At 43.9% G+C, this 25,894-nt stretch overlaps 1 protein-coding gene across 1 annotated transcript in view; it reads right to left on the reverse strand.

The window, feature by feature from the left end:
• Positions 1 to 24,356, reverse strand: part of LOC121281984 (decorin-like) — a 53,362-nt gene extending 29,006 nt beyond the window's left edge. The window contains exons 1-4 of the mRNA XM_041195293.1: positions 24,193 to 24,356; positions 16,462 to 16,726; positions 14,948 to 14,980; positions 13,452 to 13,605 (exon numbers count right to left, since the gene is read on the reverse strand). Coding sequence (XP_041051227.1) covers positions 13,452 to 13,605; positions 14,948 to 14,980; positions 16,462 to 16,726; positions 24,193 to 24,356 — 616 coding nt within the window. The remainder of the gene's footprint in view (positions 1 to 13,451; positions 13,606 to 14,947; positions 14,981 to 16,461; positions 16,727 to 24,192) is intronic.
• Positions 24,357 to 25,894: the final 1,538 nt, after the last annotated feature.

Below are 25,894 nucleotides of genomic sequence, written 5' to 3' on the forward strand. Positions count from 1 at the left end.
TGTGCACAGTTTCCAGGGAGTGTCTCTGACTCCTACATTCTCATTCGGCCACAGATCCCTGGAGTCTTCCAGGGTCCACAGAAGCTGCAGGGTTGGCTCCTCGAAGACAAGGGCTACCCACAGAGGCTGTGGCTGATGACACCCGTGCAGCAGCCTCAGACTGCAGCAGAGCGACACTATAATGAGGCTCATGCTGCAACTCACACTTTGGTGGACCAAACCATTGAGATGCTGAAAACGATGCTCTGGTGCCTGGACTGGTCTGGTGGGACCCTGCAATACAGTCCGCTGGGGGTGTCACACATCATCATCGTCATTTCCTGTGCCCTTTACAACCTGATGCTGCAACAGGGTGAGGAGCTGGCCGAGGGAGAGATGGAGGAGCTGCACGTCTCCTCTAATGAGGAGGACACCGATTGGGATGAGGGTAAGGAGGCCATCAGACTGGCCAGATGAGGCAGGAGCGCTGAGGAGGTCCCCATTGGTGCTAGATTTGTGGAGGATGATGACGAGATGCAGTGAGGAGACACCATAGATCCTCGCATTGTATCTGTGAACATTTGACTCGTGTCCAGCTGATGGCAGCCCACATACCCTCTGTGATAGAACTCCTGTCATGGATGCCCGTAGTCCCTACATTCAGGAGGATGATGACAACAGGCAGTGGGGACAATCCATAGATCCTCATGTGGTTTATGTGAATGTCTGACTCCTGTCTGGCTGATGGCACCTCACTTGCATCTGTGAACAGGGTCATATCATGGAGATGCAGTGGGAAAACTTTAATTTGTCCTGATCTAATGGCTTCCTTTGTGAGCTGAACCCTTCAGGGCCACAGTCACTGGACACAGATGCTGATGAGATGGGGGCAGCTGCATTTCAAAGGTGCTGGGAGCACAGAGAGAATGATGGAACTCTGTGTCACCAGCCCAGGACATTCTGGCAGCAATGATAAGCCCCATCGAGGTGCAGGAGTGACTGATGTGACCAGTGATTGTGAAGATGCACCATCAGTGAGCTGGTGAGGTTGCACAAAGCACAGAGAAGAGGCTCTGAACTGAGACACCTGCCTTTATATTGTGCAGGAACCAAAGCTTCATCCCTGAGCGACATGAACACTGCTCATCAGAACAAGGAGCCATAGGCAAGGGAGTTAATTAACAAAGTGAACATTATCTTCAAGTGACTAACACCCATGCCTAGGCTGTGCAATTACATTTTCTTAACCTTCCTAACCCTGCCGCTACATTCTGGTGCTCCTCCAACATCCACAGTGGAGGTGGAGACAGCCTGCTGACGGCTACACCCTGTCTGTGATGACTTTGGTGGGTGTCCTCTGGAGGGCCAAGACTTAGAGGGCTCCGGCCTGCTTTTGGGGTCCTGCTGTGTGGCAGTGCCTCCCTCCTCGGCCTGTGGAGCTGGAGCTGCTGAGGTCACAGGAAGAGGGGAATTGGATGGGTCGGACACTCCCAGAGTCACCTGGGTGGATGGGCCCAGAGTGTGCACCTGTTGATTCTCCTCCCTTTGGGTGCTTGAGGGCCTCAGGCTGACTCCTTGAGGAGCAGGGGAAGCTGGAGTGAGATCGAGCTGCCCCGAACCACTCTCACGTACACACAGTTGGACGCCAACTATGGTATCAGTGATGCAGTTCAGCCTGCAGAGCAGTGCAGGATTAAAGTCTGGGACCAATGTCTCTATGGTGACCTCTATCCTACCAGTGTTGAACTCAGTGCTTTGGCATGCTGGTGCTATCACATCGGACTGAAGGCTGACGGACTCCTCCATCGTGCCTTGTAATCTGGGGAGTGCAGTGGACATCCCTTCCTGATGTTCCCGAGCTTGCCTTTGCAGCTCCAGCAACTGTGACATGACCGAGTCCAGAGGCTCCTCATCTGACTCGGACTCAATAGAGTTTTGGTCTCCAGCAATCCTCCAAGTGCCGGGGACCTGGGAAGTCTCTGCTTCCGCCCGCTGAGGGTCAGACAGTGTGATGTGCTCACCGGATTATGACTCTGAGCCTACTCTAAAGCTTTCTCTCACTAAGATGTGTGTCTCTGTGCTGGTGATGGGTGTGGGTGAGCACTGTGGTGGGTCTTCAATTACGGTTCCAGCAGATTCCTCTTCCAGGATATCCTTGGGGCTTGAGTCGAGGGCCTGGGATCGTGGACTCTGTCGGCTGTTTGGCAGATGTGCCTGTGAAAGCAAGGAGAGATAATTAGTGCACGACAGTGGCCTGTGAAACAGGAGACATCACTCACAGCCTGGTTACCTGATGGATGTTGCACTGCTGGATCCTCACTTGGTTGAGAACCACTGACCTCACAGTCAGGAACAGTCCAGATAGTTGCTATCCAGCTGGATGGCTCTGTTTTCAAAGTCTGTGAGGACTTAGAGATGGAGAGAATGTAAGCAGGATGCCTGCCTGGCCAGATGCTAAATGTGCCTGGCCTGTGTGGGTGGTGAGTGGTCCCATGGACAGGATCAGGACAATGAAGGTGTGTGAGAGAGTGAATGGTGATGTCCCTCGCACTGGCAGTGAGTGAGGGCCCTGTGGGTGTGTGGTGGGTTTGTGAGTGTGTGAGTTGAGAGCAATGAGAAGAATGACTTACCCTGGGGAACGGAGGAGATCATTCATCCCCTTGCGGCTCTGGGTGGCTGTCCTCTTGTCTAGGGCATTGGCACTGACCACCGTTGCCATCTCCTCCCAGTCTGGATTGGTGATGTTGCTGCCTCTCCTGCAGCACAGCAGGTTTCCATGGCATCCACAAGGTGTTCCATGGACACGTCGCTGTATCGGGGGGCTGGAGTCTTCTTGTCTTTTGGGGCCATGTCTTCTGTGTAACAATCCTGGGCTGGAAGCACTGAGAGGTGTGTGCACACAGCTGCACTCTAAATGTGGTGCCCAGTGTGATGAAGCAGCGAGCTGACTGCATGGCGGTTGAATCGGAGGCTGCCCAACAGTGAAATGGCCTGGTTCCCGGGAATGCATGATTAATGAGGCAGGATTGGGATGATACAGCATAAAGAGCCATCAATGTGTCCGGCTGATAAACCGTTCTTTTCCCTGCCCATTCCTGCACGTGGTGAACATCTGTGGCTATTCCACCCAATGCCACAAGCTGGGTATTTTCATAAAGAAAAATCAGGGAAATACAAGTAAAGGAACTCTTTGGCCAGTTCGAAGAAACTTACACCTTGTTACCTCTGAAGATGCCCATACAACCCACTTGGGCAGCAGAGACCAAATTCAAAGGGAACTATACAAAGGCCATCTACATTTCATCAGCCAAGCCTGACCAACCAGAGCCAATTCATCCACTCAGGCAAAAGACCCCACAGCCTCCATTTAAGACTTAATGGTTGGAACATTAACAATCTCATGGACCCAGACAAAGGAATACACACCTTTTGTCAAAGTGGAGCGGTGCGAGTCATGTGACATATCCCCGCCACCCCAGCTGACAGGACCAGTAATATTGCCTTGTGGAGCTGCAAAGCTCAGTCTGCCATTTTTCATGCCTGGGCCCATCTACACTGTTTCAACTGGAACTTCTGTACCATCACTACAACACTGATTCATCTCTGTGTACGCATCTCACCATGGAAGTCAACTCTACTGGAAAAGTGAATTATCCAGCATCAGTTCAGCTTGCTGACCTCTGTGAAAGAATACACCATCGGCCTCTGATTCTGCACTCTGGACTCATGTGAAAAAATAATTCTTTTCTCTGTGGTCTTTGCCCTGTAAATCTTTCTTTTCTCTATCCCTCTTTTACCGCATGAGTGAAAAGGAGGCAACATTGCTACCCTCCTCCTGTGTTTGAGTGTGTGCAAATCAATTAACCCACTGAGTTCATCCTATCATGAGTTTGCTGTGGAGTTATTAATAGAAATTAGGTCACACCAAAACCAAGGGGTTGGGAAATACACCATCGCTTATAAGGGGGAAGCAAATCAAAAACACCTCCTGTATTCAGACGGGTGGTGAGAGGAGAGATCAGAGCTGTGTAAATTAACTCCGCCTCTTGTCCATAACAGAAATTAGGAGCCCAAGTCCAGGATAACCCATTTGAATTTGACCAAAGTTCAAGTTAAGGGAACAGCCACATCTGATACAAAAGAGTCAACTGGAAGCTAAAAGGGGAAGACTCGGTAGTTGGAATGAATTTTAAAACACAAGTAATTTACCACAGCAAATTCCTTTCCCCTAACACTAAGAAAATGGCAACCTTTGATGCCCAAATGAAGGTCAAACAAGGAAATTTGAATGGTGAAACTTTGCGGCCCTCAGCACAGAGCAATCGAAAGCTATGTCTAAGCATGTACAGTTAAAATTACCCAGCAAAGTGAAGCAAAGTGAACTGATCCAGTTGTTGGTGGAACATTTGGATCTCACATTACTGATAGAGCAGTTAGATGTAGATCTCAACCATGACTCCAAATCCCCTCTCCTAGCCAATTTTGAGCTGGAAAAGCTCAGATTTCAGCAGGAATTTTAGGAGAGAGAGAGTGAGAAATGGAAAGAGAGAGAGAGAGAGAGAGAGAGAGATAGAGCAAAGGAACAGGTGAGATAAAGAGAGGGAGAAAGGGTAGAGAAGGATTCCAGCTCTGAAAATTGGAAAGAGAGCTATCAGCACAAAAGGAAAGAGAGACCAGAAAGCTGGGAGCTGCAGGAGGAAATCACTCTCTACCCGATAGCAATCCTCCATCTCTCCAACCCCGAACGACTCTCTGAGGCCCTCACGTTTGTTAGATTCATTCTGAAATTTTAAGGGAGTGACGTAGAGTCATTTTTTGCCACTTTTGAAAAAGTAGCAGGACAGCTAAAAATGCCATTGGCTATCTGGGCATGTTTAATTCAGGGGCAGTTGTCAGGGAGAGTCCACGAGGTCTACTCTATGCTGACCCCTGATGTGACCGTGAATTATGAGCAGATCAAGGCGGCCATCCTATGTGCCAATGGGTTAGCCCTAAAGGCATATCGCCAGCAAATCCAGAACGCTTGTAAGAAGCCCACACAAACCTACCTCGAGTTCGAATGGCTGAAGCAAATCGCATTTGACTGATGGGTATGATGTGTAAGAATCCCATGCACCTATAAGGGGCTGGGTGAGTTTGTATCGTTGGGGAAATTCAAAATTTGCTTACTCTCCAACCTGCAAAAGCAATTGGAGGAGTAGAGAATACTCACCATCAGGGGTGCAGCTATTACAGGAGACAGCTTTGATCTCACCCATAAGCCTGAAAACTCAGGCAGACCCTTTCCAAGCCATTCTCATGAGCATTGGAAAGATAAGCAGGGTGACCTAGGTAGGTAAGACCCCCAACCAGAAGAGAAAACACAAAGGAGGCTGTGAGAAGCCCTCTTGCAGGCTGTAAGGAGAAACCCCAGAGACTGGTGTGTTCTCATTGCAATAAAATCGGCCATTCCAGCCATGAATGCTGGAGACTGTGAGGGAGGCCCATTGGTTTAATAGGGCTCCATATGACCAGTCCCCCCAAAGGACAACCCAATGGGTAGTGCAGCAGAGCAGGCAGAGCCTCTCGCTACAGAGACTTACTCTTTGGACAGCATGGCACCATGTGTGTCTGAGCCAGACAAAGTCCCACAGAGTTTCTGGAGCTTTGTCCTTTCAGGGACAGTGTTTCCCTACCCATCCCAAAATGTGAGCAGCAGCAGGAATCAATGTTAGCCTTGGGAGTAATTTGTCTGGCAGCAGGGTGTTAGCCAGTGAAAGAAATGAGTCCAACGCCAACCAGCAGGAGAGCAGAAGCTGGAGATGGTCAAGAGGCCCAAAAGGGTGAAGTAGCACCCATAAACATTGAGCGGGGGCTGCTTGAATGTAGCAAGGCTGAAGCCAGGGCAATAAAGTTAAAAGGGGTCCAGGAAAGGCCTCTAGAATCTAAAATAGATTCATGGAGAATCCCAGAATCAACTAAGGACCAGAGAAGTCCTAGAGCAGGGAAAGAGTTAGTGAGGGAGATACCCCATTTAGTCAAAGAGCCTGAAGGAAGGCAGGTTTTTAAACCAGGAAGCGCAAAGGTTAAGGGCTTGCCTGAAGTATGGCCAGCAGAGGCCTTCTTTCCAAAATTAAATAGGGACAAAGAGAGTCCCCAAACAGATGAGCAGATAGGGAGTGAGATGCCTCCTCCAGTCGAAGGGCCACAAGAGAGTGTAGCTGGAGCTGCACCTCCACTTGAGGGCAGAGGTGTTCCAGGGGAGAGGAAAAAAGATAGAACAGCGCCCCCGCCAAAGCCAAAGGCCCCAGCAGGGAAGCCACGTGATTGGTTATGCCAATAGCTTTCCAGCGAATTTGAACAGGGGACGAAGGAAAGCTACCAAATTAGACCGGAAAGAGTGAAGGTCTCACTTAGTTGAAAAGCCACCAAGAGGTACAGCAAAAGCTGACCATCCCCAAGAGGACAGTGGTGGCCCAAAAGACATAGTGTCTACCACCCAACTGACCAGCAGAGGGATCCGAACCAGACTGGAGCCCAGACTCACCCACCTTAATGCAGAATCGGAAGGTGACCTGCCAGGGTTGCCAACTGCAGTTAAACTGATCCATAACAACCCATCAGGCTACAACTTTGTGGCTCTACCTGGTATGGATGCGGGAGAGCCCTTTTCCAGAAGGCTGTCTCCTATATTTTAGGTCTAGAAAGGCTGGCCTGAGTTCGGGAGCAGACTGCCAACCTTTTGCCATGCCCAGCTAAAGAACCCAGCAACAGAAGCTGGAACACTCTAGGTATGCTAGCGCCCAAGCTGGACACTGAACCAGAATCCCCTAAAGAGGCCAAAGCCCCATTAAAACACCCTGATCTCCTGACAAGCAGCCTAACTGCAGTCCCTGGGTTTGAACATTTGAATCCACAGATTGCCAAGGTGGACAGAGAGGAGCTAAGTTGAACAAGGGCTGCTCAGCCCTATGATCAAAAGACCTGGCACTCATACAGTGAGATGCCCAGCATTCCCCAGCAGATCACCCAGCGCAACATGACCATCACTCAACCCCTGAGTGCTAACCACCCTGTAAAACCCCCATAACCTTTGGAGGACACTTAATCGGGAGGTGAACAGGCAGAGTTCTGAAACCAATGGCTTTGCTTAGTCTTGATCTCCAACAGAGGAAAATTCAGAACTCCAACCCTGAAGAGATCTCCCTCAAAGTCAGATTTTGAACCTTCCAAGGGCACCTCAACATTCCACATCCCAGGAAAGGACAGCGGCCTCACTGATGCACCAACCCTCAAAAAGAAAATGCAGCAGGCAGCTGCCTTTGCCCCGCTGGCTGTGTGCTAGCATAAATGAGCGAATGTACGCATACTCTGTTACTTCCTGTTCTTCCTTCATAAGATCGCTTTTTAAAAAAATGAAATAGAATTCACTTTTTTCTCAGAGGCCGTAAGGACTGTTAAGGGGTTAAGACCTCACAATCAATATTTTTATAAAACATATATTTATATATCTTCATGGCTAATTTTTAAAATTAAAACAACTGGACAATGACCTTTTGAAATAGCTGAAGATGTGTCTGTCTGTGACCCTGAACAAAAGGAACTATTTGGCAGATTTGAAGAAGCTTACACCTCCTGGAGACCTGAAGGACCTCCTATGGGCTGCACAGACCAAATTCAAAGGGAACTATACAAAGGCCATCTACATTTCATAAGTTGGGCCTGGCCTACTGGAGCCAATTCATCTTCTCAGTCAAAAGACCCCGCAACCCCTCTTTAAGACTTAATGGTTGGAACATTAACAATCTCAGGGACCCAGACAAAGGAATGAACAACCTATTTCAAAGCCAAAGCAGAGAGATAGGAGTCAAATGACATAACCCTCCAGCTGGTATCATCAGTAATATTGCCTTTGGAGCTGCAAAGCTCAGCCTTCCATTTTCCCATCTACCAAGCAGTGGCACAGAAAAAGGACTCTGTTCAGGTTTGAATGCCTCAGCCTGTCTATACTGTTTTGACCGGAACTTCTGTACCATCGCTACAAGACTAAATCATCTCTGTGTGCCTAGTCACCATGGAAGTCAACTCCCCCATGTTTGAGTGTGTACAAATAAACTAACCATCTGAGTTCATCCTACCACAAGTTTGCTGTGGGATTATTGATAGAAATTAGATCACACCGAATCCGAAGGGTTGGGCAATATGCCACTGCTTATAAAGGGGGGGAAGCAAATCAAAAACACTTCTATTAATGGATGAGCAGTGAAAGGGGAAATCAGGGCTGTTTAAATTAACACTCCCCGCACCCCCCACTCCTGTCTATAACACAAGTCAATAACAGAAAGAGTGTTATGTTCCTAGACCCCACGTTTTTGGTAAGATCCAGTTAGGGACCAATGATATTTTGTTTGAAGTAGACAAAGTTTGAGATTCAAGACACTTGCTCAGTGAATAAAGCCACAAGCTTCCCTAGGCTTTGAACAAACAAGAAAAACTTAATTATACAACATCAGAAAGATTAAAAAATTTGCAATATTTATCTTATACTCTTACATCCAGGGTTAACACGAGGTACTTGTGAATTAACAGGTGAACAGTAGATGAATACACTCACACTGCACCAAAAAGGGCAGATGCAACTAAGACCGAGTCCATGGATTTCTCAACACCCACCCAGATATCAGTAAACACTGTAAGTCAACCAATCTTGTTGAAATCCTGGCTCTCTCAGGAGGCAATTCAGTCTTCACCTTCAAAGATCTAACCTTGAAATTCTATCCAAGGTTGGTCCAACTTAGACAGCCTCAATGACGGCCCTCCTCATAGGGCTTCAATGATTGTCTTCCAAGACTCCATTCCCTTGGATTCCTGAGAATGTACTTAAACGCCAACTCACAAACACAGCCTCAGCTCTTCAGCTGCACTGAGCAGAATACTACTGCTCCAAAGGAATACCTTTGCCCCAAAGACATGTGGCATGGATTCACCAACCTCCTCCTGCCTTCTTAGGTCTTCAGGGTTTCTCCAAGCCACCTTTGATCATCAGGGCTTCTCCCAAGCCCTCTTTGATTGCCAGGGCTTCTCCTGAGCCCTCACTCCTTAAAGTCAGCCAACTGCAACCCTTTATCTGGTTGGAACCTCTTTTCCTGCTCGCCATTCTTCTTAACTGGGGATGCCTCCCTGTCCATCTCCCTTTGAGGCTTCTCCCTGTCCCCTTTCCCTTTCCCCTGCCTAGGACTCTTCTCTGAAATGGTGCCCAGCCTCTGGGTCACACGATCAGAGGTTTTGTAGCCTTTTATTTATGTACAGGCACGTTGCACACGCAACCTGCTCCCTGTCTGCGCGTGCACAGGAACTCCAGAGGCCTGTTGGGACTTGGGGTTCCCAGTCCCTGCTCACGGAACAAGGTAGGTCTGGCCTTCGTAACAATAGGAACGTTCAGTTTGCATTTGCTTTCTTTTGCAAATGTGACTTTTGTTTGCCTCGGAAAGGAGGAGAGAAAGGGTGGGGGAAACAACTCAGTCAGCTCCACAAACAGCAATGTCTGTCAACCAGAGCTGACCAGACTCTTATCGAGGTTTACAGTCTAGACAGCCCCACCCTCATGGCTGATGGCAGAAGCATTTGGGGAAGATATGGGGTAAATGTCGATGAGACTTTAATTCAAACTTTCCATTACTTTGCTGCAAAACGAGGGAGGTGAACATTAACTTAGTAACTGAATTGCAGCTGAGGTTTGAAACTTTAACCTTAAGACCCATAAAAATCATTGCCTCAGCCAAGCAGCTGCCAGTTGAGATATTTTACAAATTAGACAGGAAAGTAACCTTTTCATATCTGTTATATCTTTCTCTATCTATCTGTTTGTTCACCTAGCTGAGTACAAAGTGGCTTTACAAGTTTTTGTCAGGGTCACACAAAGCCAATGTACAGCAGAAAGCAGGGTCAAGTAATACAGGCTAATTTGAATCATGTCCATTATCAACTAGTTCTGATTCCTGCACAAGCTGGATTTTGGGCAGCATTAAAAGCTGCCAGTCATGCATATTTTTGAAGCTATGTATTCTCCCACAATTAGTCACTTCCCTTATTTTCTTTAAAACAGTACGAAGCTGATGCTGCCTGAATATGGTAATAATCAGAGTAGTAATTTTCTTCACTGTGCAATGTGACTCCTTTTTGGTTTAAAAAGGAAATTGCCGCTACCATTAGGTTCCTTCCAGATCAGTTGTTACCATGAATACTGTTAGGATCTTGCTTAATTTGTTCATTTTCTCAAGCTACAAAGTCCTCAGTGTTTGCGATTTTTAAAAATCTGTTCCTGATTGGCTGAAGGGTGGGCTCTGTGAAAATGCAATAGAATTTACTGATTCAATTGTACAAATGCCATACACCATTTTTTCAAGATTTCAATCCTCATTGTAGGTCATGGAATGCAATCAGCCCCTCAACGCCATGTTTAGTGTGACACAAAGACCTTACTAGATTCTGACTGCTCCATCATTGGTCAGTGTCCCTTCAATTGCTCATGACCTAAGTTCCAGAATACCCTCCCTAATGCTCTCCATCTCTTTACCTCATTTTTGTCCTCTAAGGCACTCATTAAAACCTACCTCTTTAGTCAAGCCATCTGACCTATTATCGCCTACGTGACTCAGTGTCCTATTTTGCTTTGTAATCCTTCTGTGAAATGACCTGAGATGTTTTGTTACATTAAAGGTCCAAGTTGTTGCTGCTGTTTAAATAACCTAATCCCATGCCCAGCATGCACTGATGAGAACCACATTTTTCCATTTTAAAAATGGGATATTCTTAGAAAAGCAATGCTAGCAGTCTCATTCCTTTGTTCTGCATCAATCCAAAACTCTCTTTCCACTGGGTTACCCAACACAAAGCCAAATATCGGACCTGCAGAGTAAATTTTACCATTTTAGCGAGCATCCCAATAATGATTCCATAACCTGATGGGTCAAGAATGTAAAGTCTGTGAAACTTCAATAAAAAATGCTGAATTCAAATTCAGCTCAAGAACATAAGGACTAGGAGTGGGAGTAGGCCATTCGGTCACTGACCCTGCTCCACCATGCGAAAGGCCATGGCTGATCTGATTGCAGCCTCAACTCCACCTTCCTGTCTTCCCCCCTGTAACCCTTGACTCCCTTGCTGCTCAAAACTTTATCTAACTCAATCTTAACATCTTAAATAACCCAGCCTCCATTATCTCTGGGAAGAGAATTCCAAAGACTAATGATCCTCTGAAAGAAAATAAAACGTTCCCCACACCTCAGTCTTACATGGGAAACCCTTAATTTTTAGACCTATTCCTCTACTTCTGGACTGTCCCATGAGGGGAAACAACCTCTCAGCATCCAGCCCATCAAGTTCCCTCAGCAACTGATATGTTTCAATAAGGTCAAATCTCATTCTTCTAAACTCCACTTGGTGTAGGCACAACCTGCTCAAACTTTCCTCATAAGATAATTCCATCATCCCAGGAATCAACCAAGTGAACCTTCTCTGAACTGCCTCTCGTGTAATTATATCCTTCCTTAAGTAAGGAGACCAAGACTGTACACAGTACTCCAGATGTGATCTCACCAATGCCCTGTACAACTGCAGCAAAACTTCCCTACTTTTATACTCAATCCCTCTTGCAATAAATGGCAATGTCCCATTTGCCTTCCTAATCTCTTGCTGCACCTGCATATCAACTTTTTGTGATATATGTACCAGGACACCCAGATCCCTCCGTACTGTAGAGTTTTGCAGTTCCTCTTCATTCAAATAACATATTGCTTTTCTATTTTTCCTACCAAAGTGGACAAGTTGACATTTTCCCACATTATCCTCCATCTGCCAAATTTTTGCCCGCTCATTTTACTTACCTAAATCCCTCTGTAGACCCTTTATGTCCTCTTGACAAATTACTTTCCTACCTATCTTTGTGTCATCAGCAAATTTAGCAACTGTATATTCAGTCCCTTCATCCAAGTCATTGATATGGATTGTAAATAGTTGATGACCCAGCACTGATCCTTGTGGCACTCCACTAGTAATAGCTTGCCAATTTGAAAATGACCCATTTATTCCTATCTCTGCTACCTGTCAGCACCTACAAATATTCTTGCAGATGAGGGGACTGTGGATGAATGTGAATACACTGTAATGTATTCTGACCACTGCATGCGTATGATGGACAGTGGAAATAGTGAGAATATGGCTGACCTTTGACAATCATACTTGCACAAGCTACAGTTTGACACTCAGATTAATATTTTTTTAAATCTTTAGAAGAGATTGATATATTTGTTTTGTACTAAAGAATTAATCTGATATTTGCTCAAAAAGCTGAGTTGTAAAAATACACTGGCTAGTGTATAACTGAGCCAAACGGAATGTAAATGTTTCTTGGCTTTGCGGAGGCAGTTTTTCGGAGACTAGCGCACCAAGAGAAGGGGAATAATTAAGCCTCAGGGGGCGATGATGAGCCAAGATCATTGTGGTTCAATGTCCACCTATTGGAAAATTTCGCAAGTCGATGCACCTTTAATTTTGAAAATATGATTTTCAAATTTCAACAGACTGGAAATTTTGCAATTTGAAATGAAGCAGAACAAACTATTTAAAAACATTATTAGAAATCCACCAGTGAACTGAGATCTCTTAATAATTGCAACATTGTCTACATCTGATCACATCCACATAACCAACCCATACAAAATGGCTTCAATGTTTTAAATCTATGCCTCAAGGATAAGCAAAGGACACTTAACCTTAAATTGCTTTAACTTTTTTTTAATTTAACTCTAACTTCCCTTATTTCTGATACCTGTGTGAGTGTGTGTGTGTGAGTGTGTGTGTGTGTGTGCCATCACGTTTTTATTTTCTCTTCTCTGGGGTTTAGTGGTTAATAAACTTGCTCTTTCTTTTACTCAAGTTAACCTTGTGTGACTGGCTCCCTATTGCTCACCGCATTAATAGTCTGGGAAAGGCATATCCTTGTGAAAAAAACCTAAAGCCTCTGTTGTGACCAACCGAGGAGGTTGAATAGAGGGGAGCCAGTTCACTCCTTCTCACCCGGTTATAACAAAAGTGTGCATGTGTTTGTGTGCGTCAATACTAGGTAAGGGCTAAGCTGTAATGGCCATCGAGCTTTGCTCACTGCCTAGACTCAGAGAGAAAAGGGTTTCTCGGGCAAGACACTAACGGACACTGCATAGTAACCCAACATGAGACAATGCATTCGGGAGAGGAAAAGAAAAACATGGACATTAAAAGAATGAAATTTGAGATTTATATGGAGCTGGAGGACCCTTAATTTACAGCAATGCCTGAAGAAAGCATTTTTGCCCCAAATGTCCTTGTGCATTCAAAGCAGGAATTTTTTTCTGAATGAACTCCTTATATTTTGGAAGGGAAACCAGTCATAATAACAAACATGTGCACTTTCAATTCTGCTTTCTTCCCGTGTAAATGGTTTGAGCTTTCCTTACCTAAATTGGAACACTGCACCACACTCATGTGACAGCGACACCTGGGTGGACATTTGTATCGGTGGACGACAGGAACCTCAGGAGTTGGTCCAGATGCCGATCCCGGTTCCTCTCCCACAAAGTCAAAGAAGCTAGACTGCTTGAAAGGTTTAGCCTGGCAGAGCATGAAAGCCACCAGACAGGATATGAAGACCTGAACAGCTCCACTCATGGTGACTGAAAAGAAGAGAACATCAGGATTTCAGCATCTATGTATGCTGTTGCTGCTTGTACTGGCCTAATATCTAACTTGCATCCCTTTCAACAACACTTCAAATCCTTAACACTCCCTATTTACACAATGCCATACAAAACACGGCCTTACTTTGGGACATTTTATTTACTTAATATAGTTTTATGCCTGCCCTTGCAGTCTCCCCTTTCTTGTATTTCTTAGGTGCAATCCACTATTCAAAAAGCATACTGGCAGCCAATGTCCGAGCACATCTCAGCACTGCTTCCTCTCCCTTGGGAGGTGTAAATGTCTGACTTCATTGCATCACATGCCAACCCTCGTCCCCCCCAAGATCTCGGTATCCCTCCAATCTAGGGCTCTTGAGCATTCCTGGTTTTCATTGCTCCACCAAGGTGGCCATGCCATCACCTACATAGATCCTAACGTCTGGAGTTCCTTCCCTAGACCCCTCTGCTGCTCCAACTCACTCTCCTCCTGTAAGATGCTCCTTAAGTGTTTGGTCATGTGCTACATTTCTTTATGTTACTTAGTGCCAAACTTTGTTTGGTAACACTCCTGTAAAACACCTTGGCCAGTCTTCTACATTAAAGGCACTATACAAATGCAAGGTGTTATTGTTGATGTGACTGTCCGGTCAGTTTTTCCCATGCTGCACTGGCAATTGAGTAACTGCAAATTTGCGGGCTAATGGACTCTGATAGATTAACTTCAAATTAAAATTCATTTTTAAAGAAAATATTCAATAAAGCAAATATTGTAAAGCATTGATTTTTTTAAAAAAATGATTTTAACAGTCTTTAAATTGAGAGTTTTTGAAATACTCAGAATCACAATCCTGTTCTATTCTGTTCCAAGAATGCTTGCTGTAAGAAAATGGGAACATCACATGCACAAGAGCAAATTAAATTGAGGAAACAGGAAAAATGTTACTAACCCATCCAGCCTGTCCCTCACAGTTGTGCTGCCCTGCACATCATTGTACAGACACTCCTCACCCATCCAGAGCCATGTAATTTACCAATTACCACCAAATAAAGTAAGCTAAACAAATATACATTTTAAGAGAGTTTGGTGCCTTGTGTAACTAGGAGCTCAACTGGTAACACACTTGTTTCTAATTTGTAAAGCTTTGGATTCAAGTCCCACTTCAGGACTTGCATCAAAAAAATCAAGCCAGGTACTCCTGTTGTGCTTTTATGATGATTGGGTTAACATGATGTGTGTTCATTTATTTAGATGAAGCACATAAGAACAATTATACAAAGCTTGACGACATCAGCAGCAGAGCTATGAGTGCTGTGTTCTGCTCACAGGCCAAAGCGAAACTGAGGCTGGATTACATGACACATTTCTGTCCAGTGATGTTGTGCTGCTACCCCTTAAAGGCATATTACAACACCCCCCTTTCTTTTTAAAGATACTTTTTCCACCTTCCAAAGCTGTAGAACTATTTACAATACAAGCTCATGTTTAGTTACCATTCCATAAGTGTATGGAACTGACGAATCTATCAGTCTATAAAGCTTAGAGGTAAACTGCTGACAGGCTCAGATCTGTAATGGTAACCCTGTCTGGAGGTGTCTTTAATTGCTCACAGTGATCTGTGGGATTGTCATTCTTGGATGTCATTCCTGGTTGTATTTTGGATCTTGTACTAGAGGCCAAAGGACTACATAGTTGTTGAGGAGCTGAAATGGATCTGATTTGTCCTTATCATGCCTCACTGTTGAGCCTTTGTACATAATGGCTTCATAGCACCTTGGTTCTGAACAAATCCTTGTCATGACAGCTGGTTGCCATGTACCTTCTGTGGGATCCTGGATGCGAACTTATTGTTGCAACTGTAAACTTGGCAATTCTGTACAGGTATTTTATTGTGAAAGTTGGTCACCTTCTCTTGCAGTTTTAAAAGTTGGTCTCTAGTTTCTGAGAGTGTAGAATGAGTAATAGTAGGTACATTAGTATGCACTGGTCTGCCAAACATGCATTCTGCCAATGATGAATAGTTGCACTTAAAGGTTTTGCTCTCAGCTGTAACATTGCAATGTGTAGATCTTACTTGGCCTGTCTACATTTGAGTATTAGGGTAAAACGTTCATTTAGCCAGGTCACTAGATCAAGGGTAATGAAGAGAAGTAGTGTGATCCATATCCCACTTCTTACACATATCCTGAAATGGCTTACCAATAAATTGTGAACTGTTATCTGTAATGATCTCTCTAGGCACACCAAATAAACTGAAAATAGCACTTAGAGTGTGCATGACAGTTGTGCTTGATGTATATTGCAATCGTCGAATAATGGGGTACTTGGTAAAGTAGCCGATGATGACAATGAAGTCAGTCCCATGGACATGAAAGAATTTGAATGCGATTTTGGACCATGGATGGGTAGCAACTTCATGCGGAATGAGTGATTCTTTGTGCTGACTGGGTATATGCTCTTGACATGCCCCGCACTTCTTGATGATGACTTCAATGTCATTATACATACCTGGCCAATAGGCTGTCCCTCTTGTGAGTCTTCTTGTCCGATCTATCCCCACGTGTGACACATGAAGTTGTTGAAGAATATCAGGTCGTAAAGATTCCAGTATGATGGCTCCCTGTGAGATGCCTAGCTCGTCCTGGTAAGGCCAAAATGGTCTCACGAGCTCATGTTCATGCTGAATTGAATCAGGCCATCCTTAAAGATGGTTTTTTACAGTTTCTGTGGTGTAGAATTTTTTAGTGTTTCTTCTTGTAGCTACTGCCATTTGTGTTGTACAAAATGTACCAGATCAATTCGGAGAACATCTTCAGGTTCAATGTCAATGAAGTCAAATTGTTGATCCAAGGATCTATCTTCTGTTTTTGCTGAATTAAGCAATCTGCTAAGTGTATCTGATGTGACCATCAAGTTACCAAGCTTGTATCTAATCTCACAGTCATAACCTTGAATCTTTATCAATGGACATTGCAGTCTTGGTGGTTCATTGGACAAATGGCTTTTGCCAATCATCTCCAGTGTCTTGTGGTCAATCTCTACCACAAATCTTTTGCTGAATAGATAAGCATAAAATCACATGATTCCAAACACTAAAGCTAATGTTTCCTACTCACTGTTGGAGTAGTTGGATTGTGTTACAGGCAGAGATTTTGAAGCAAATGGTATTGGTTTTGCCTTTCTGTACTATGCATGCTCTCTAACCTTTCTGTGAGGCAGGGTAGTTGTCTCCCTAGGATCATAAAATTGCAATGTTAATGCTTCTGATAGTGACTGTTCCAGTGCTTCAAAGAGGTATTGGTGGCCTTTCTGCCGAAGGAAAGGCACATCCTTTCTCAACAATTCCCTTAGCGATGAAGATTTTTCAGTGAAATTGGGAATGTAAAGAGACAGGAAATTAAAGAGACCTAGACATCTTCAAGGATTGTCCTTGTCTTGAGGAGTTGGCATGTCATTAACATCCCCTATTTTACATGGATCGGGACATATGCCGATAGTGGAATATTTGGAGCAAAGAAATTGATCTGCCACATATTGATGGCACATTTCAGACTGTTGAACATCAATCCTTCATTACGGGCTGCTTGCATCAATAAATGAAAATTATTATCATGCTCTTGCTTTGTTTGTCCCACAACAACAATGTCATCGTCTAAACAGATGCATCCTGGCACAGTGCATGTAATGTGGTCTATGTAACTTGAAAGAGATTTTGGCTAACAGATAACCTGAAAGACAGTTATTGAAAACAGTATCATTCGAATGGGGTACGAAATAGTAAACTCTTGGGACTTCTCTGTGAGATGACTGACCAGTAGCCATGCCTGTCATCAAGATATGAGAAGAATTCTATACCTGCAAATCTTGGATTTAACTCTTCTAATGTGGGTATTTTGTAAGAGCAATGTTTCAAAACTGCATTTAAAGGTCATAGATCAAGGCAAACTTTCAGTTAATTATGACACACTTGATTGAGCTGCACCAATCGGTGTGTGCTTGTACTCTTCTAATGATTCCATCTTTCTCCATTTTGTCTAGATCGACCTTCAGTTTATCTTGTAAATGGATGCTGCACGTATGTGGTGGATTAATTGATAGACTTGCATTCTCCCACAAGTATAATTCTGCAGCTCCCTTGAAAGTGCCAATTTTGTCAAAACATTCTGGATATTTTAATGCTAGGTCATGAATTGAGGTGATAGGAGTAGCTTCTGAGGTTGATCTGCTGTGTGAGTTCTGACTGGTTCCATGGAATGTCACTAGTGCAAGGTCATGGACTGCCAGTAGACCTTAAAATCACGGGGCCTCCACAATGGGTCTCCACGATGGGTCTCCATGATGAAAACCATCTGGGACATCCAGGAGGAGTGATGGTCCTTGCACTCAAGGACAATGCATCCTGCACATGGGATTAGTGAACTGCTGTATACTGGAAGTTGCGCAGTAGGAGGTTTCGCCATGACTCTCCACATCTGTGGATACATGTCCTTTAGAATGTAGAGTCAGAATGTTCGCCCTTGCTCCTGTGTCTGTCTTGACCAAGAACCAATAGTTATCAACTTACTAGGGCAGATAATTTGAATCTTGGCAAGCATTTCGGACGGTGAGACAGTATCTATGTTTTCCATGAGATTGACAGTGTGAAACCTGTTTTCACCATTCTTCATCTCATCAGACATATTATCATCATTTTCTGGTTTGCCAATCACCTCATGTATGTGTTTCTGATGGGACACCAGATAGCAATTCTTACTTCTTGAAGGTACCCGTTGTGTACGTCTGTTTGGATGAGTGCACAGCTCTTTGTAGCTGCACCAGTCTTTGCTCTAGTGCACTGCCTTTGCCAATGGCCCTTTCTGCCACATGCTTTGTAGAATTGCTGGAGAGATGTGCATGTCCTTGGTACATACAGGTGGCCACACCTTCTACATGCCTTGCTAGGTTTAGGTGTTCTAACGAGTGGGTCAACAATTGGCGTTGTGCTTCAGAGCTATAAGCTTCGTTGATCTGCTAGGATCGCTTCATACTAACACCTATCCTTGAATAACTCTTTGATGCTATGCATTTTGGGCTCATCTAGCAGATCTTTCTGGAATTCTTCCATTGGAGCAGAGGTGATCACCAGTTCTGTCTGCTAGTTTTGTATTTGAAAAATCACAGTACGTATCCTTTTCTCTGCATCTGCTGACTAAGTGGTCTATGGGTTCTGTAGGCTGTTGTTGAAATGACATGAACTCTAGTTGATGACTTCGGAAGTTTAACCCAATACTGAACCAGTCTTTCAATGTAGTCCACATCTTTTGGGGATCCGTTACCTCTCCCTCTGTCAATCCTGATGTGTTCATTCCCAATTGTGAGGCAATTATCTTCTGGCTTGCTTATCTTGCTCAGCCAAACCTGACTCAAGAAACCATAGCTCTGTACACTATTTAAAGATTTTGAATTTGGACAGTAGGTCAGCCACATCCCAATTCAAACTGGCAAATTTTGCGGACATTCTGACAATATCCCTTTGTCCTTCCTTCTCCTTGTTTTATTCAGTTTATTGTTAAGCAATCCTGAAGCCACCCATTATAATCGTAACCTTTTCCTGCTTGATTTTTATTATGGCTTTGTTTGTTCTTTTTGTTTGACTCTCTCTCGTTCACTATCACTCCGGCCCACACCCTGGTCAGTTGCTTTTCCCGACCGAGGTAACCGAGGTCCTGCTGGTCCTCCCGACCACACTGTCCCACTCGCTGAACTGACAGGCTACGTGCTGCAACCACACCACAAGTGATCTGCCTGCTTACCAGCTCTTCACTTGAGCACTATCTCAGCACTGTAACTTCAAAGCTTTCCTGTGCAGACACCATGTTGTGATTTCAACACTCTCTGATGCTGAGGCTTCATTGCAGTCTGACCAAAACGTCAAGTGTCATCTTATGCCTTGTAGCATGAGCTAAGGCTGCTCACCATGTTGTACCTGTGCTTAATCTTGCTGCCATGCTGTTTGACCACTGCTGAACACCATGTTGTGTTTTCATAATGATATTAAGGCACCAATCACTTGTAAGGGATTGGACAAACACATCATGTGTTCGTTTATTTAGGCTAGGCACGTAAGAACATTTATACAAATGTAGAAAGCTTGAAGGCATCAGCAGCAGAGTTGTGTTCTGCTCACAGACCAAAGTGAAACTGAGGCTGGATCACCTACCGCACTTCCCTTCGAGTGATGGCATGTTGCTATCCCTTAAAGGCATATTACAACTCTGAGTGCTGCACTATAGGAGGTGCTCTCTTCTGGAAGAAACGTTAAACCAAGGCCCTGTCTGCTCTCTCTCAGGTGGATATAAAAGGTTCACTGGCACTATTTCGAGGAACAGCAGAATAATGTCCTGGCCAACATTTATTCCTCAATCAACAATACAAAAAAAAATGCAGATTATTAGGTCATTATCATTGCTGTTTGTGGAAGCTGATTGTGCGCAAATTGACTGCTGTATTTCCTTCATTACAACAGTGACTATATTTCAGAAATACTTCATTGGCTGTAAAGTGCTTTGAAACATTACATAAATACAGATCTTTCGTTAATTTCTTTCAAAATGAAATTCTGATTATTCACCAAGAAGCAGATGAAGAAGTTCAGGCTAGTTCAAAAAAACCTGGAAAATTTCTCTCCGAATACTTAAGGTGATTGATTTAATGAGAATAATAAACACTGTTTATTTCAATAACTCCATGCGTCCAATTTCCAGTAGTACTTTCATTTCCCACGGATTGCCATAGATGTTAGTGTATAAATCAACCTTTGAAGCCTCAAAAAATCTCTCCAAAATGTGGTGGGAGGGTCAACTTTTATGCTGAGTATAAGTGAACCAGTGGCTTGGGTGTAGGTAGTCACCATCTTTCTTGTTCACCATCTGGGGTCTGCTCTGTGTGAGTGTGTCTTATACACCCGCAAATCTTCACACTCAGCCCATAGCACCCTGCTTGATCCCTTGCATGCAGGTATATGGTGTTGGTAACTAAAACATCCATTTGTGGGATGGAAAACTAAGGCTCACTACTAATGTGAGTATAACACATCATGTCTGAAAATGGGGCTCATCTTATATTCCATGTTGATTTATATGCCACGGCTTATGGTATAATGCAAATTATAAATTTACTTGCGCTATATGAGCAATTACTGCAGTGTAATCAAAGTTTCAAGGAAAAATCACAGTCCTGGGGATAAAAGTGAGAGCCAGATTTATCAGTCATAAACTGTTCGGCAAATCTTGCTGTACCTAAATAATAAAAACCGTCATCATATTAGTTATCGCACACCGTTTTTGCCAGAAATTTGGAAACATTTAGTACACTGATATTCATCCCGTCGCTCCCCCTGACACATTTTATGGCCATGCAGGGAACATAAAACTAGCTCCTCCAACTCTCCTGGTAACTACTCTATCAATTGTAGAACCGAACATACAGGCCAGGTCTGCATAATATTTTTGGTATTGTCCAACTAGTACAAAATTTATAATGTGTCTGCAGAGGTATATAAAATATGAGCTTTATTGGAACACATCTCACTGCACTGGTTACATTTTCCATAAGGCTGTACAAGAGAGAGAGAACCATGTGATATTGCATCACTTCCTGTGATGATGTACATGGTATCTGATTAACATATTAAAGTTTTAGAATTAATCCATTACACTACATTTCCACCCAAGTCTCTGATTCTCATTTCTATATGGCGAAGATAAAAAAAAACATTACTCTGGCATGATGTTTGGTGATATCCAAATGGTCTTGATGCATTGTTGTAGTAATCGAGTCACAGAGCTCTCAGAATAACCAATCTCTCATCATAAGTGAGTAAATCATCAGCTCCACTGAGGTGTCCTCTCTGTTCATAGTTCTGTCTGGGATTGTGTGGCATGCATGCTAGTCGTCCTTTGATGCAGTATTCCCTGACCTGAGCACATTATTCAGCAGATTTCTGTGCATCTCTGACTTCATTTAGCCACTGAGTTGTTGATGGTGGAGTTGTGGCTGTTTTCAATGCAAAGATTCCTACCTTAAGGACTACATTACCTTGCCCAGGCCTTGCCTCTGGGATGTGGGCCAAAACATCTGCAGTTTTCTGCTGCTTTCCCAGAGCATACTTTGTTCTTGCATCAAACCCCATCATCCCCAATCTGAACTGTTGTACTCATGGAGGTAGTTTTTTGTTAACTTCTTAGAATTTAAGAGTGTCACTAAGGACTGTGGTCTGGCTCTATCTTGAAGTCGAGGCTGGGCACATAATCTATAATAACGTCTCGTGAGCCCGTGTAGCAGCTAATGCTTCTTTGTCTTTCACCGTATATCTCTGTTCAGTCTCTGGCAGTGCACGGGATGCATAGTAAACTGGTCTATGCTTTCCATTTATCTGTATCTGACAGAGTATAGCTCTCAATCCTGTAGAAGATTCACCTGCAGCAATGATAGTGGGTAGTTCTGAGTCATAGAGAGCGAAATATCAAGCAATACCAACAACTATTTTATTTTCGCAAAAGACCTTGTCATGAAGCTATTAATTTATAAACCATTATTGCAAAAGATTATTCTTCCAAAATAGAGGTTTAGTCTGTGGGTGTGTCTTAATTGGATTAAAGCCAGCTAGCCTGGTTGCTTTGATGTCTACCAGTTTTGATATGTAAGAGATATATTGTGTATTTGCATTTTTTGAATAGAGCATTCAAGAAATGGGGTGAAAACTGATGCCTTTCTAGCAGCTACCAAGCAATATATATACATTATTAATAAAATTGGTACCATGAAAGGGGTTTTATTGTTACAGAGGGGTTTAGTTCAGAGGTTGTTGATATAATGAGAATTAACATTCAATGTGGATGGTAGGTATAACTTCAGCAGTTTGCGGGTGTGCAGAGCAGAGGCAATTTAAGATCAAAAGGCAGCTGTAAGCCCCCAACTGGCTCCATAGGAACCAAAGTGAAAAGAACCTCATTTTGAATTCATACGGTGAAAATGCTTTGCCTGGTGTTTGGTTAAGTCTATAGGTTGCTGTTACCTTAATGGAGATTAGTTTGGGACATTGTTAAAAGTCATGATAGTGGTAATTTGTAGCCATGTGGATATATATTTTAACCTGTGTAAATTAATAAAATCTTTCATTTAGTTTAATGTAAAACCTCGAGAACTGATGGTCTGATTCCTGAATTAGAGTCGTGTCTCAAACATAACACTTAAAATTATATGTTTTGACAGTTGTTTAAAGTTTCCTTCTGGGATTTTTAAATAACTCCACTTTACCAATTGCATCAGTCATAACAACCTCTGTTGTGCTTCCTCCCAGACCCATGCATAGTCCTGTCGCAACAGCTTGCGTAATCGCTTGTTGGCGAGGTTGGGCAAGAACTTTCCGACTTGCTTTACAGCATGAATCTCTGGAGCTCAGTCATGTTCCGAAGAGCTGGAAACTCCTTGATTGCTCAACTTTGGCAAATCAGATCTGACACCAGCTGCATCCACAATATGCCCAAGGAAATTGACAGCCAGCGATGTGAATTCACAGCTGTTGTTGAATGTAAGTCCAGCTTCCTTTAGGTGTCGCAACACAGCTCACGTTCTAGTGTCATGTTCTGTCTGAATGGATCTATGGATCTGGACATCATCCGTGTGTCATAAAACTCCATCCAGTCCATCCAGGATACTTTACATTGTCCTCTGGAAGGTTTCTGGTGCTGATGTGATGCTGAATGGTAAGCTACTGAAACAAAACCTCCCAAATGGTGTAATGATGGTTGTGAGCAACTTAGACTCTTCTTTGATGAGTAGTTGCCAGAAACCACTATTTGCATCCAACTTCGGGAAGATTGAACTGTTTCCCAATTTAGTTAAACCCCTGTCCACAGATGACATAGGATGAACTTGGTGTTCAACTGCTTTGTTCAGCTGGGTAACATCTACGCAAACTCTGAGCGATCCATGAGTTTAGGCATTGGGACAAACACTGTTGGTTCTGTCACAGGTAAAATGACTCCTGGTTTCAACATAGAGTCAATTTCACTCTTTACTTTTGGCAAGAGTGGATGAGGAGCTTTGTTGGTATAAACAGACGCCCTGGCTTCCCTTCAGGATGTAGAGTGATGCTGAATGCTGACTTCAGCTGTCCTAGTCCTGCAAACAGCTGTGTGAATTCAGTTCTGAAGTTCTTGGGCTGAAATTCTCATCTTTCCACTTTCTCTACCCTGCAAATCAAATGTAAGTTTGTAAAGCCCTTCCTGCTAAAAGCAAAAACTCTGATTCTGAATCACACCCAATGTTTCTGTGATTTCTTTCTCTCGTTATTGGAGGGTTGCATTCAGTTCTTCTGTAGATCTTGAATTCTATACCTCCTAGGCCTATAGAGTTTTTTTCATGATGACTGAAGAGAAATTCTCTCCAACCACGTTCCAGCACCTGAAAGAACTGAAATTGCTGCATCTAAGTCTAACTTAAAGTTTGTCATGTTTCCCTCCACGAGGATAGCAACACTCCAGTAGCTTCTGCTTGGTTCCTGGATCTCCACAAGGAAACTCAATATCATGGATATCATCCACTTCCTGGATCTTGCCACTTTTGAAATGCTTCACTTTGTGCATTTCCTGTATAGGCTTCTCACTGCAGCACAGAGCCTGGAAGTACTCATCTTTCCGCATTCGGCATTCGGCCTCTTTGGAAGGACAATTTTCCCACCTGTGTTGTTCCCTGGCACACCTATTACAGTTAGCTTGGGCTGCTGATGGATGCTCTTCCAGTCTCCTCTGCTTTTTTACAACAGCTTTTGCTTTTTAATATTTGTTGTACTTTACTGAGCCAGCTACTTTTGAGACAGGGTTCTCTCTCCTTGTCACTTTGAACTAAAGCTCGATTCTATTTCCTGACCTCAACTTCCCTGCTCAGTTAGGTTGCCTTTGCTAAGGTTAGATCATCCCTTGACTGCTTGTGGTCAGACAAGCATCATCCAACACTCCCATTACAGTTCTGTCCCTGAATAGTTCATCTTTCAAGCTGCCATAGTCACAGTTCTCTGCAAGTCTATTCAGGTCACTTATAAATGCATCAACACTTCCCCTTGATTTTGGGTGTGTTTGTTAAATTTAGCCTGCCCAACAATAATATCCTTTCTCAGGTTGACGTGTGCATCAAATGTTTTTATTACTTCCTTGTATGTGGCTTTTTCCTCATCGATACCTTGCCTGACGAGGATACTGCCTGCACCGTTACCAATCACATATAACAACGTACTGACCTGCTCACTGCTCGCTTTCAAAGCAAGGCCTGACACAGTTCAATGTTTAGAAAATCTCTGATACTGATTCAGCCATGCTTCTGCTTGGCCTGTAACTTTCTGGAAGCTTTCCAGTAATGGTAGAGACTTCTCCATAACCATTCTTTCACACGCTGCCACTATGTAGTGTTCTTGGCATTGTTCAAATAATACAGAACATATAATGGGTGGAATTTGTAGCTCGGTGGGTGGGTGCATGCCTGACCTGAATCAACGTTAAAATGTACGAGATGACGTTGAGCAAGCATCATCCTGCGCTCACGCGATATTTTGGTCGACGGTGTGGAAAAGTCGGAAGTGTACCCACTGACAATTAACAGGGCAATTAAGCCCATTAATGACGCAATTGTTTGCAATTTTTCATTGCTCATCCAACCTTACGATTGGCGAACAGGTGAATCAGCCAGGCGGCCTTTACATTTTTCATCAAACCTTATCCACGGGTGGGATGAGGTTTCTGTGATGACATGAAGTATAAATAAATTTCTGTGGACAGCATTTTCAGTAGCTAAATTTTCAGGTGATTTATTATGATGCATGGACACTTTCTCCCAGCTTCAGAAATGTTTGTTTTTGATTTTACAGGTCTTCAGCTCCCTGAGACAGCTCTCAGCCTTCGGGGAGATTTCTCTCAGCGTTGGCCCATGCCCGCACTGATGCCAGTGCCTGACCTCCTCCTCCTGCCCCCCCACACCAGCGGTGCTGATCTTCTCAGCGTGAGCTTTATGCTGGCTGGCCGTTGATTGGCTAGCCAGCGTGAAATTGCAGTCAGGGGCCAATCACGGTCAGCGGTCCCTGTTCCCAGCCAATCCTGGGCCTGCCGATCGCACCCGCCCACCAACCTAAAAATTCAGGCTAATGAGTGTTCAGTGGTATATAAAACGAGTGTTTTATTCGAGCATGTCT

Source organism: Carcharodon carcharias, chromosome 9 (assembly GCF_017639515.1).
Source record: "Carcharodon carcharias isolate sCarCar2 chromosome 9, sCarCar2.pri, whole genome shotgun sequence".
NCBI lineage: Eukaryota > Metazoa > Chordata > Chondrichthyes > Lamniformes > Lamnidae > Carcharodon > Carcharodon carcharias.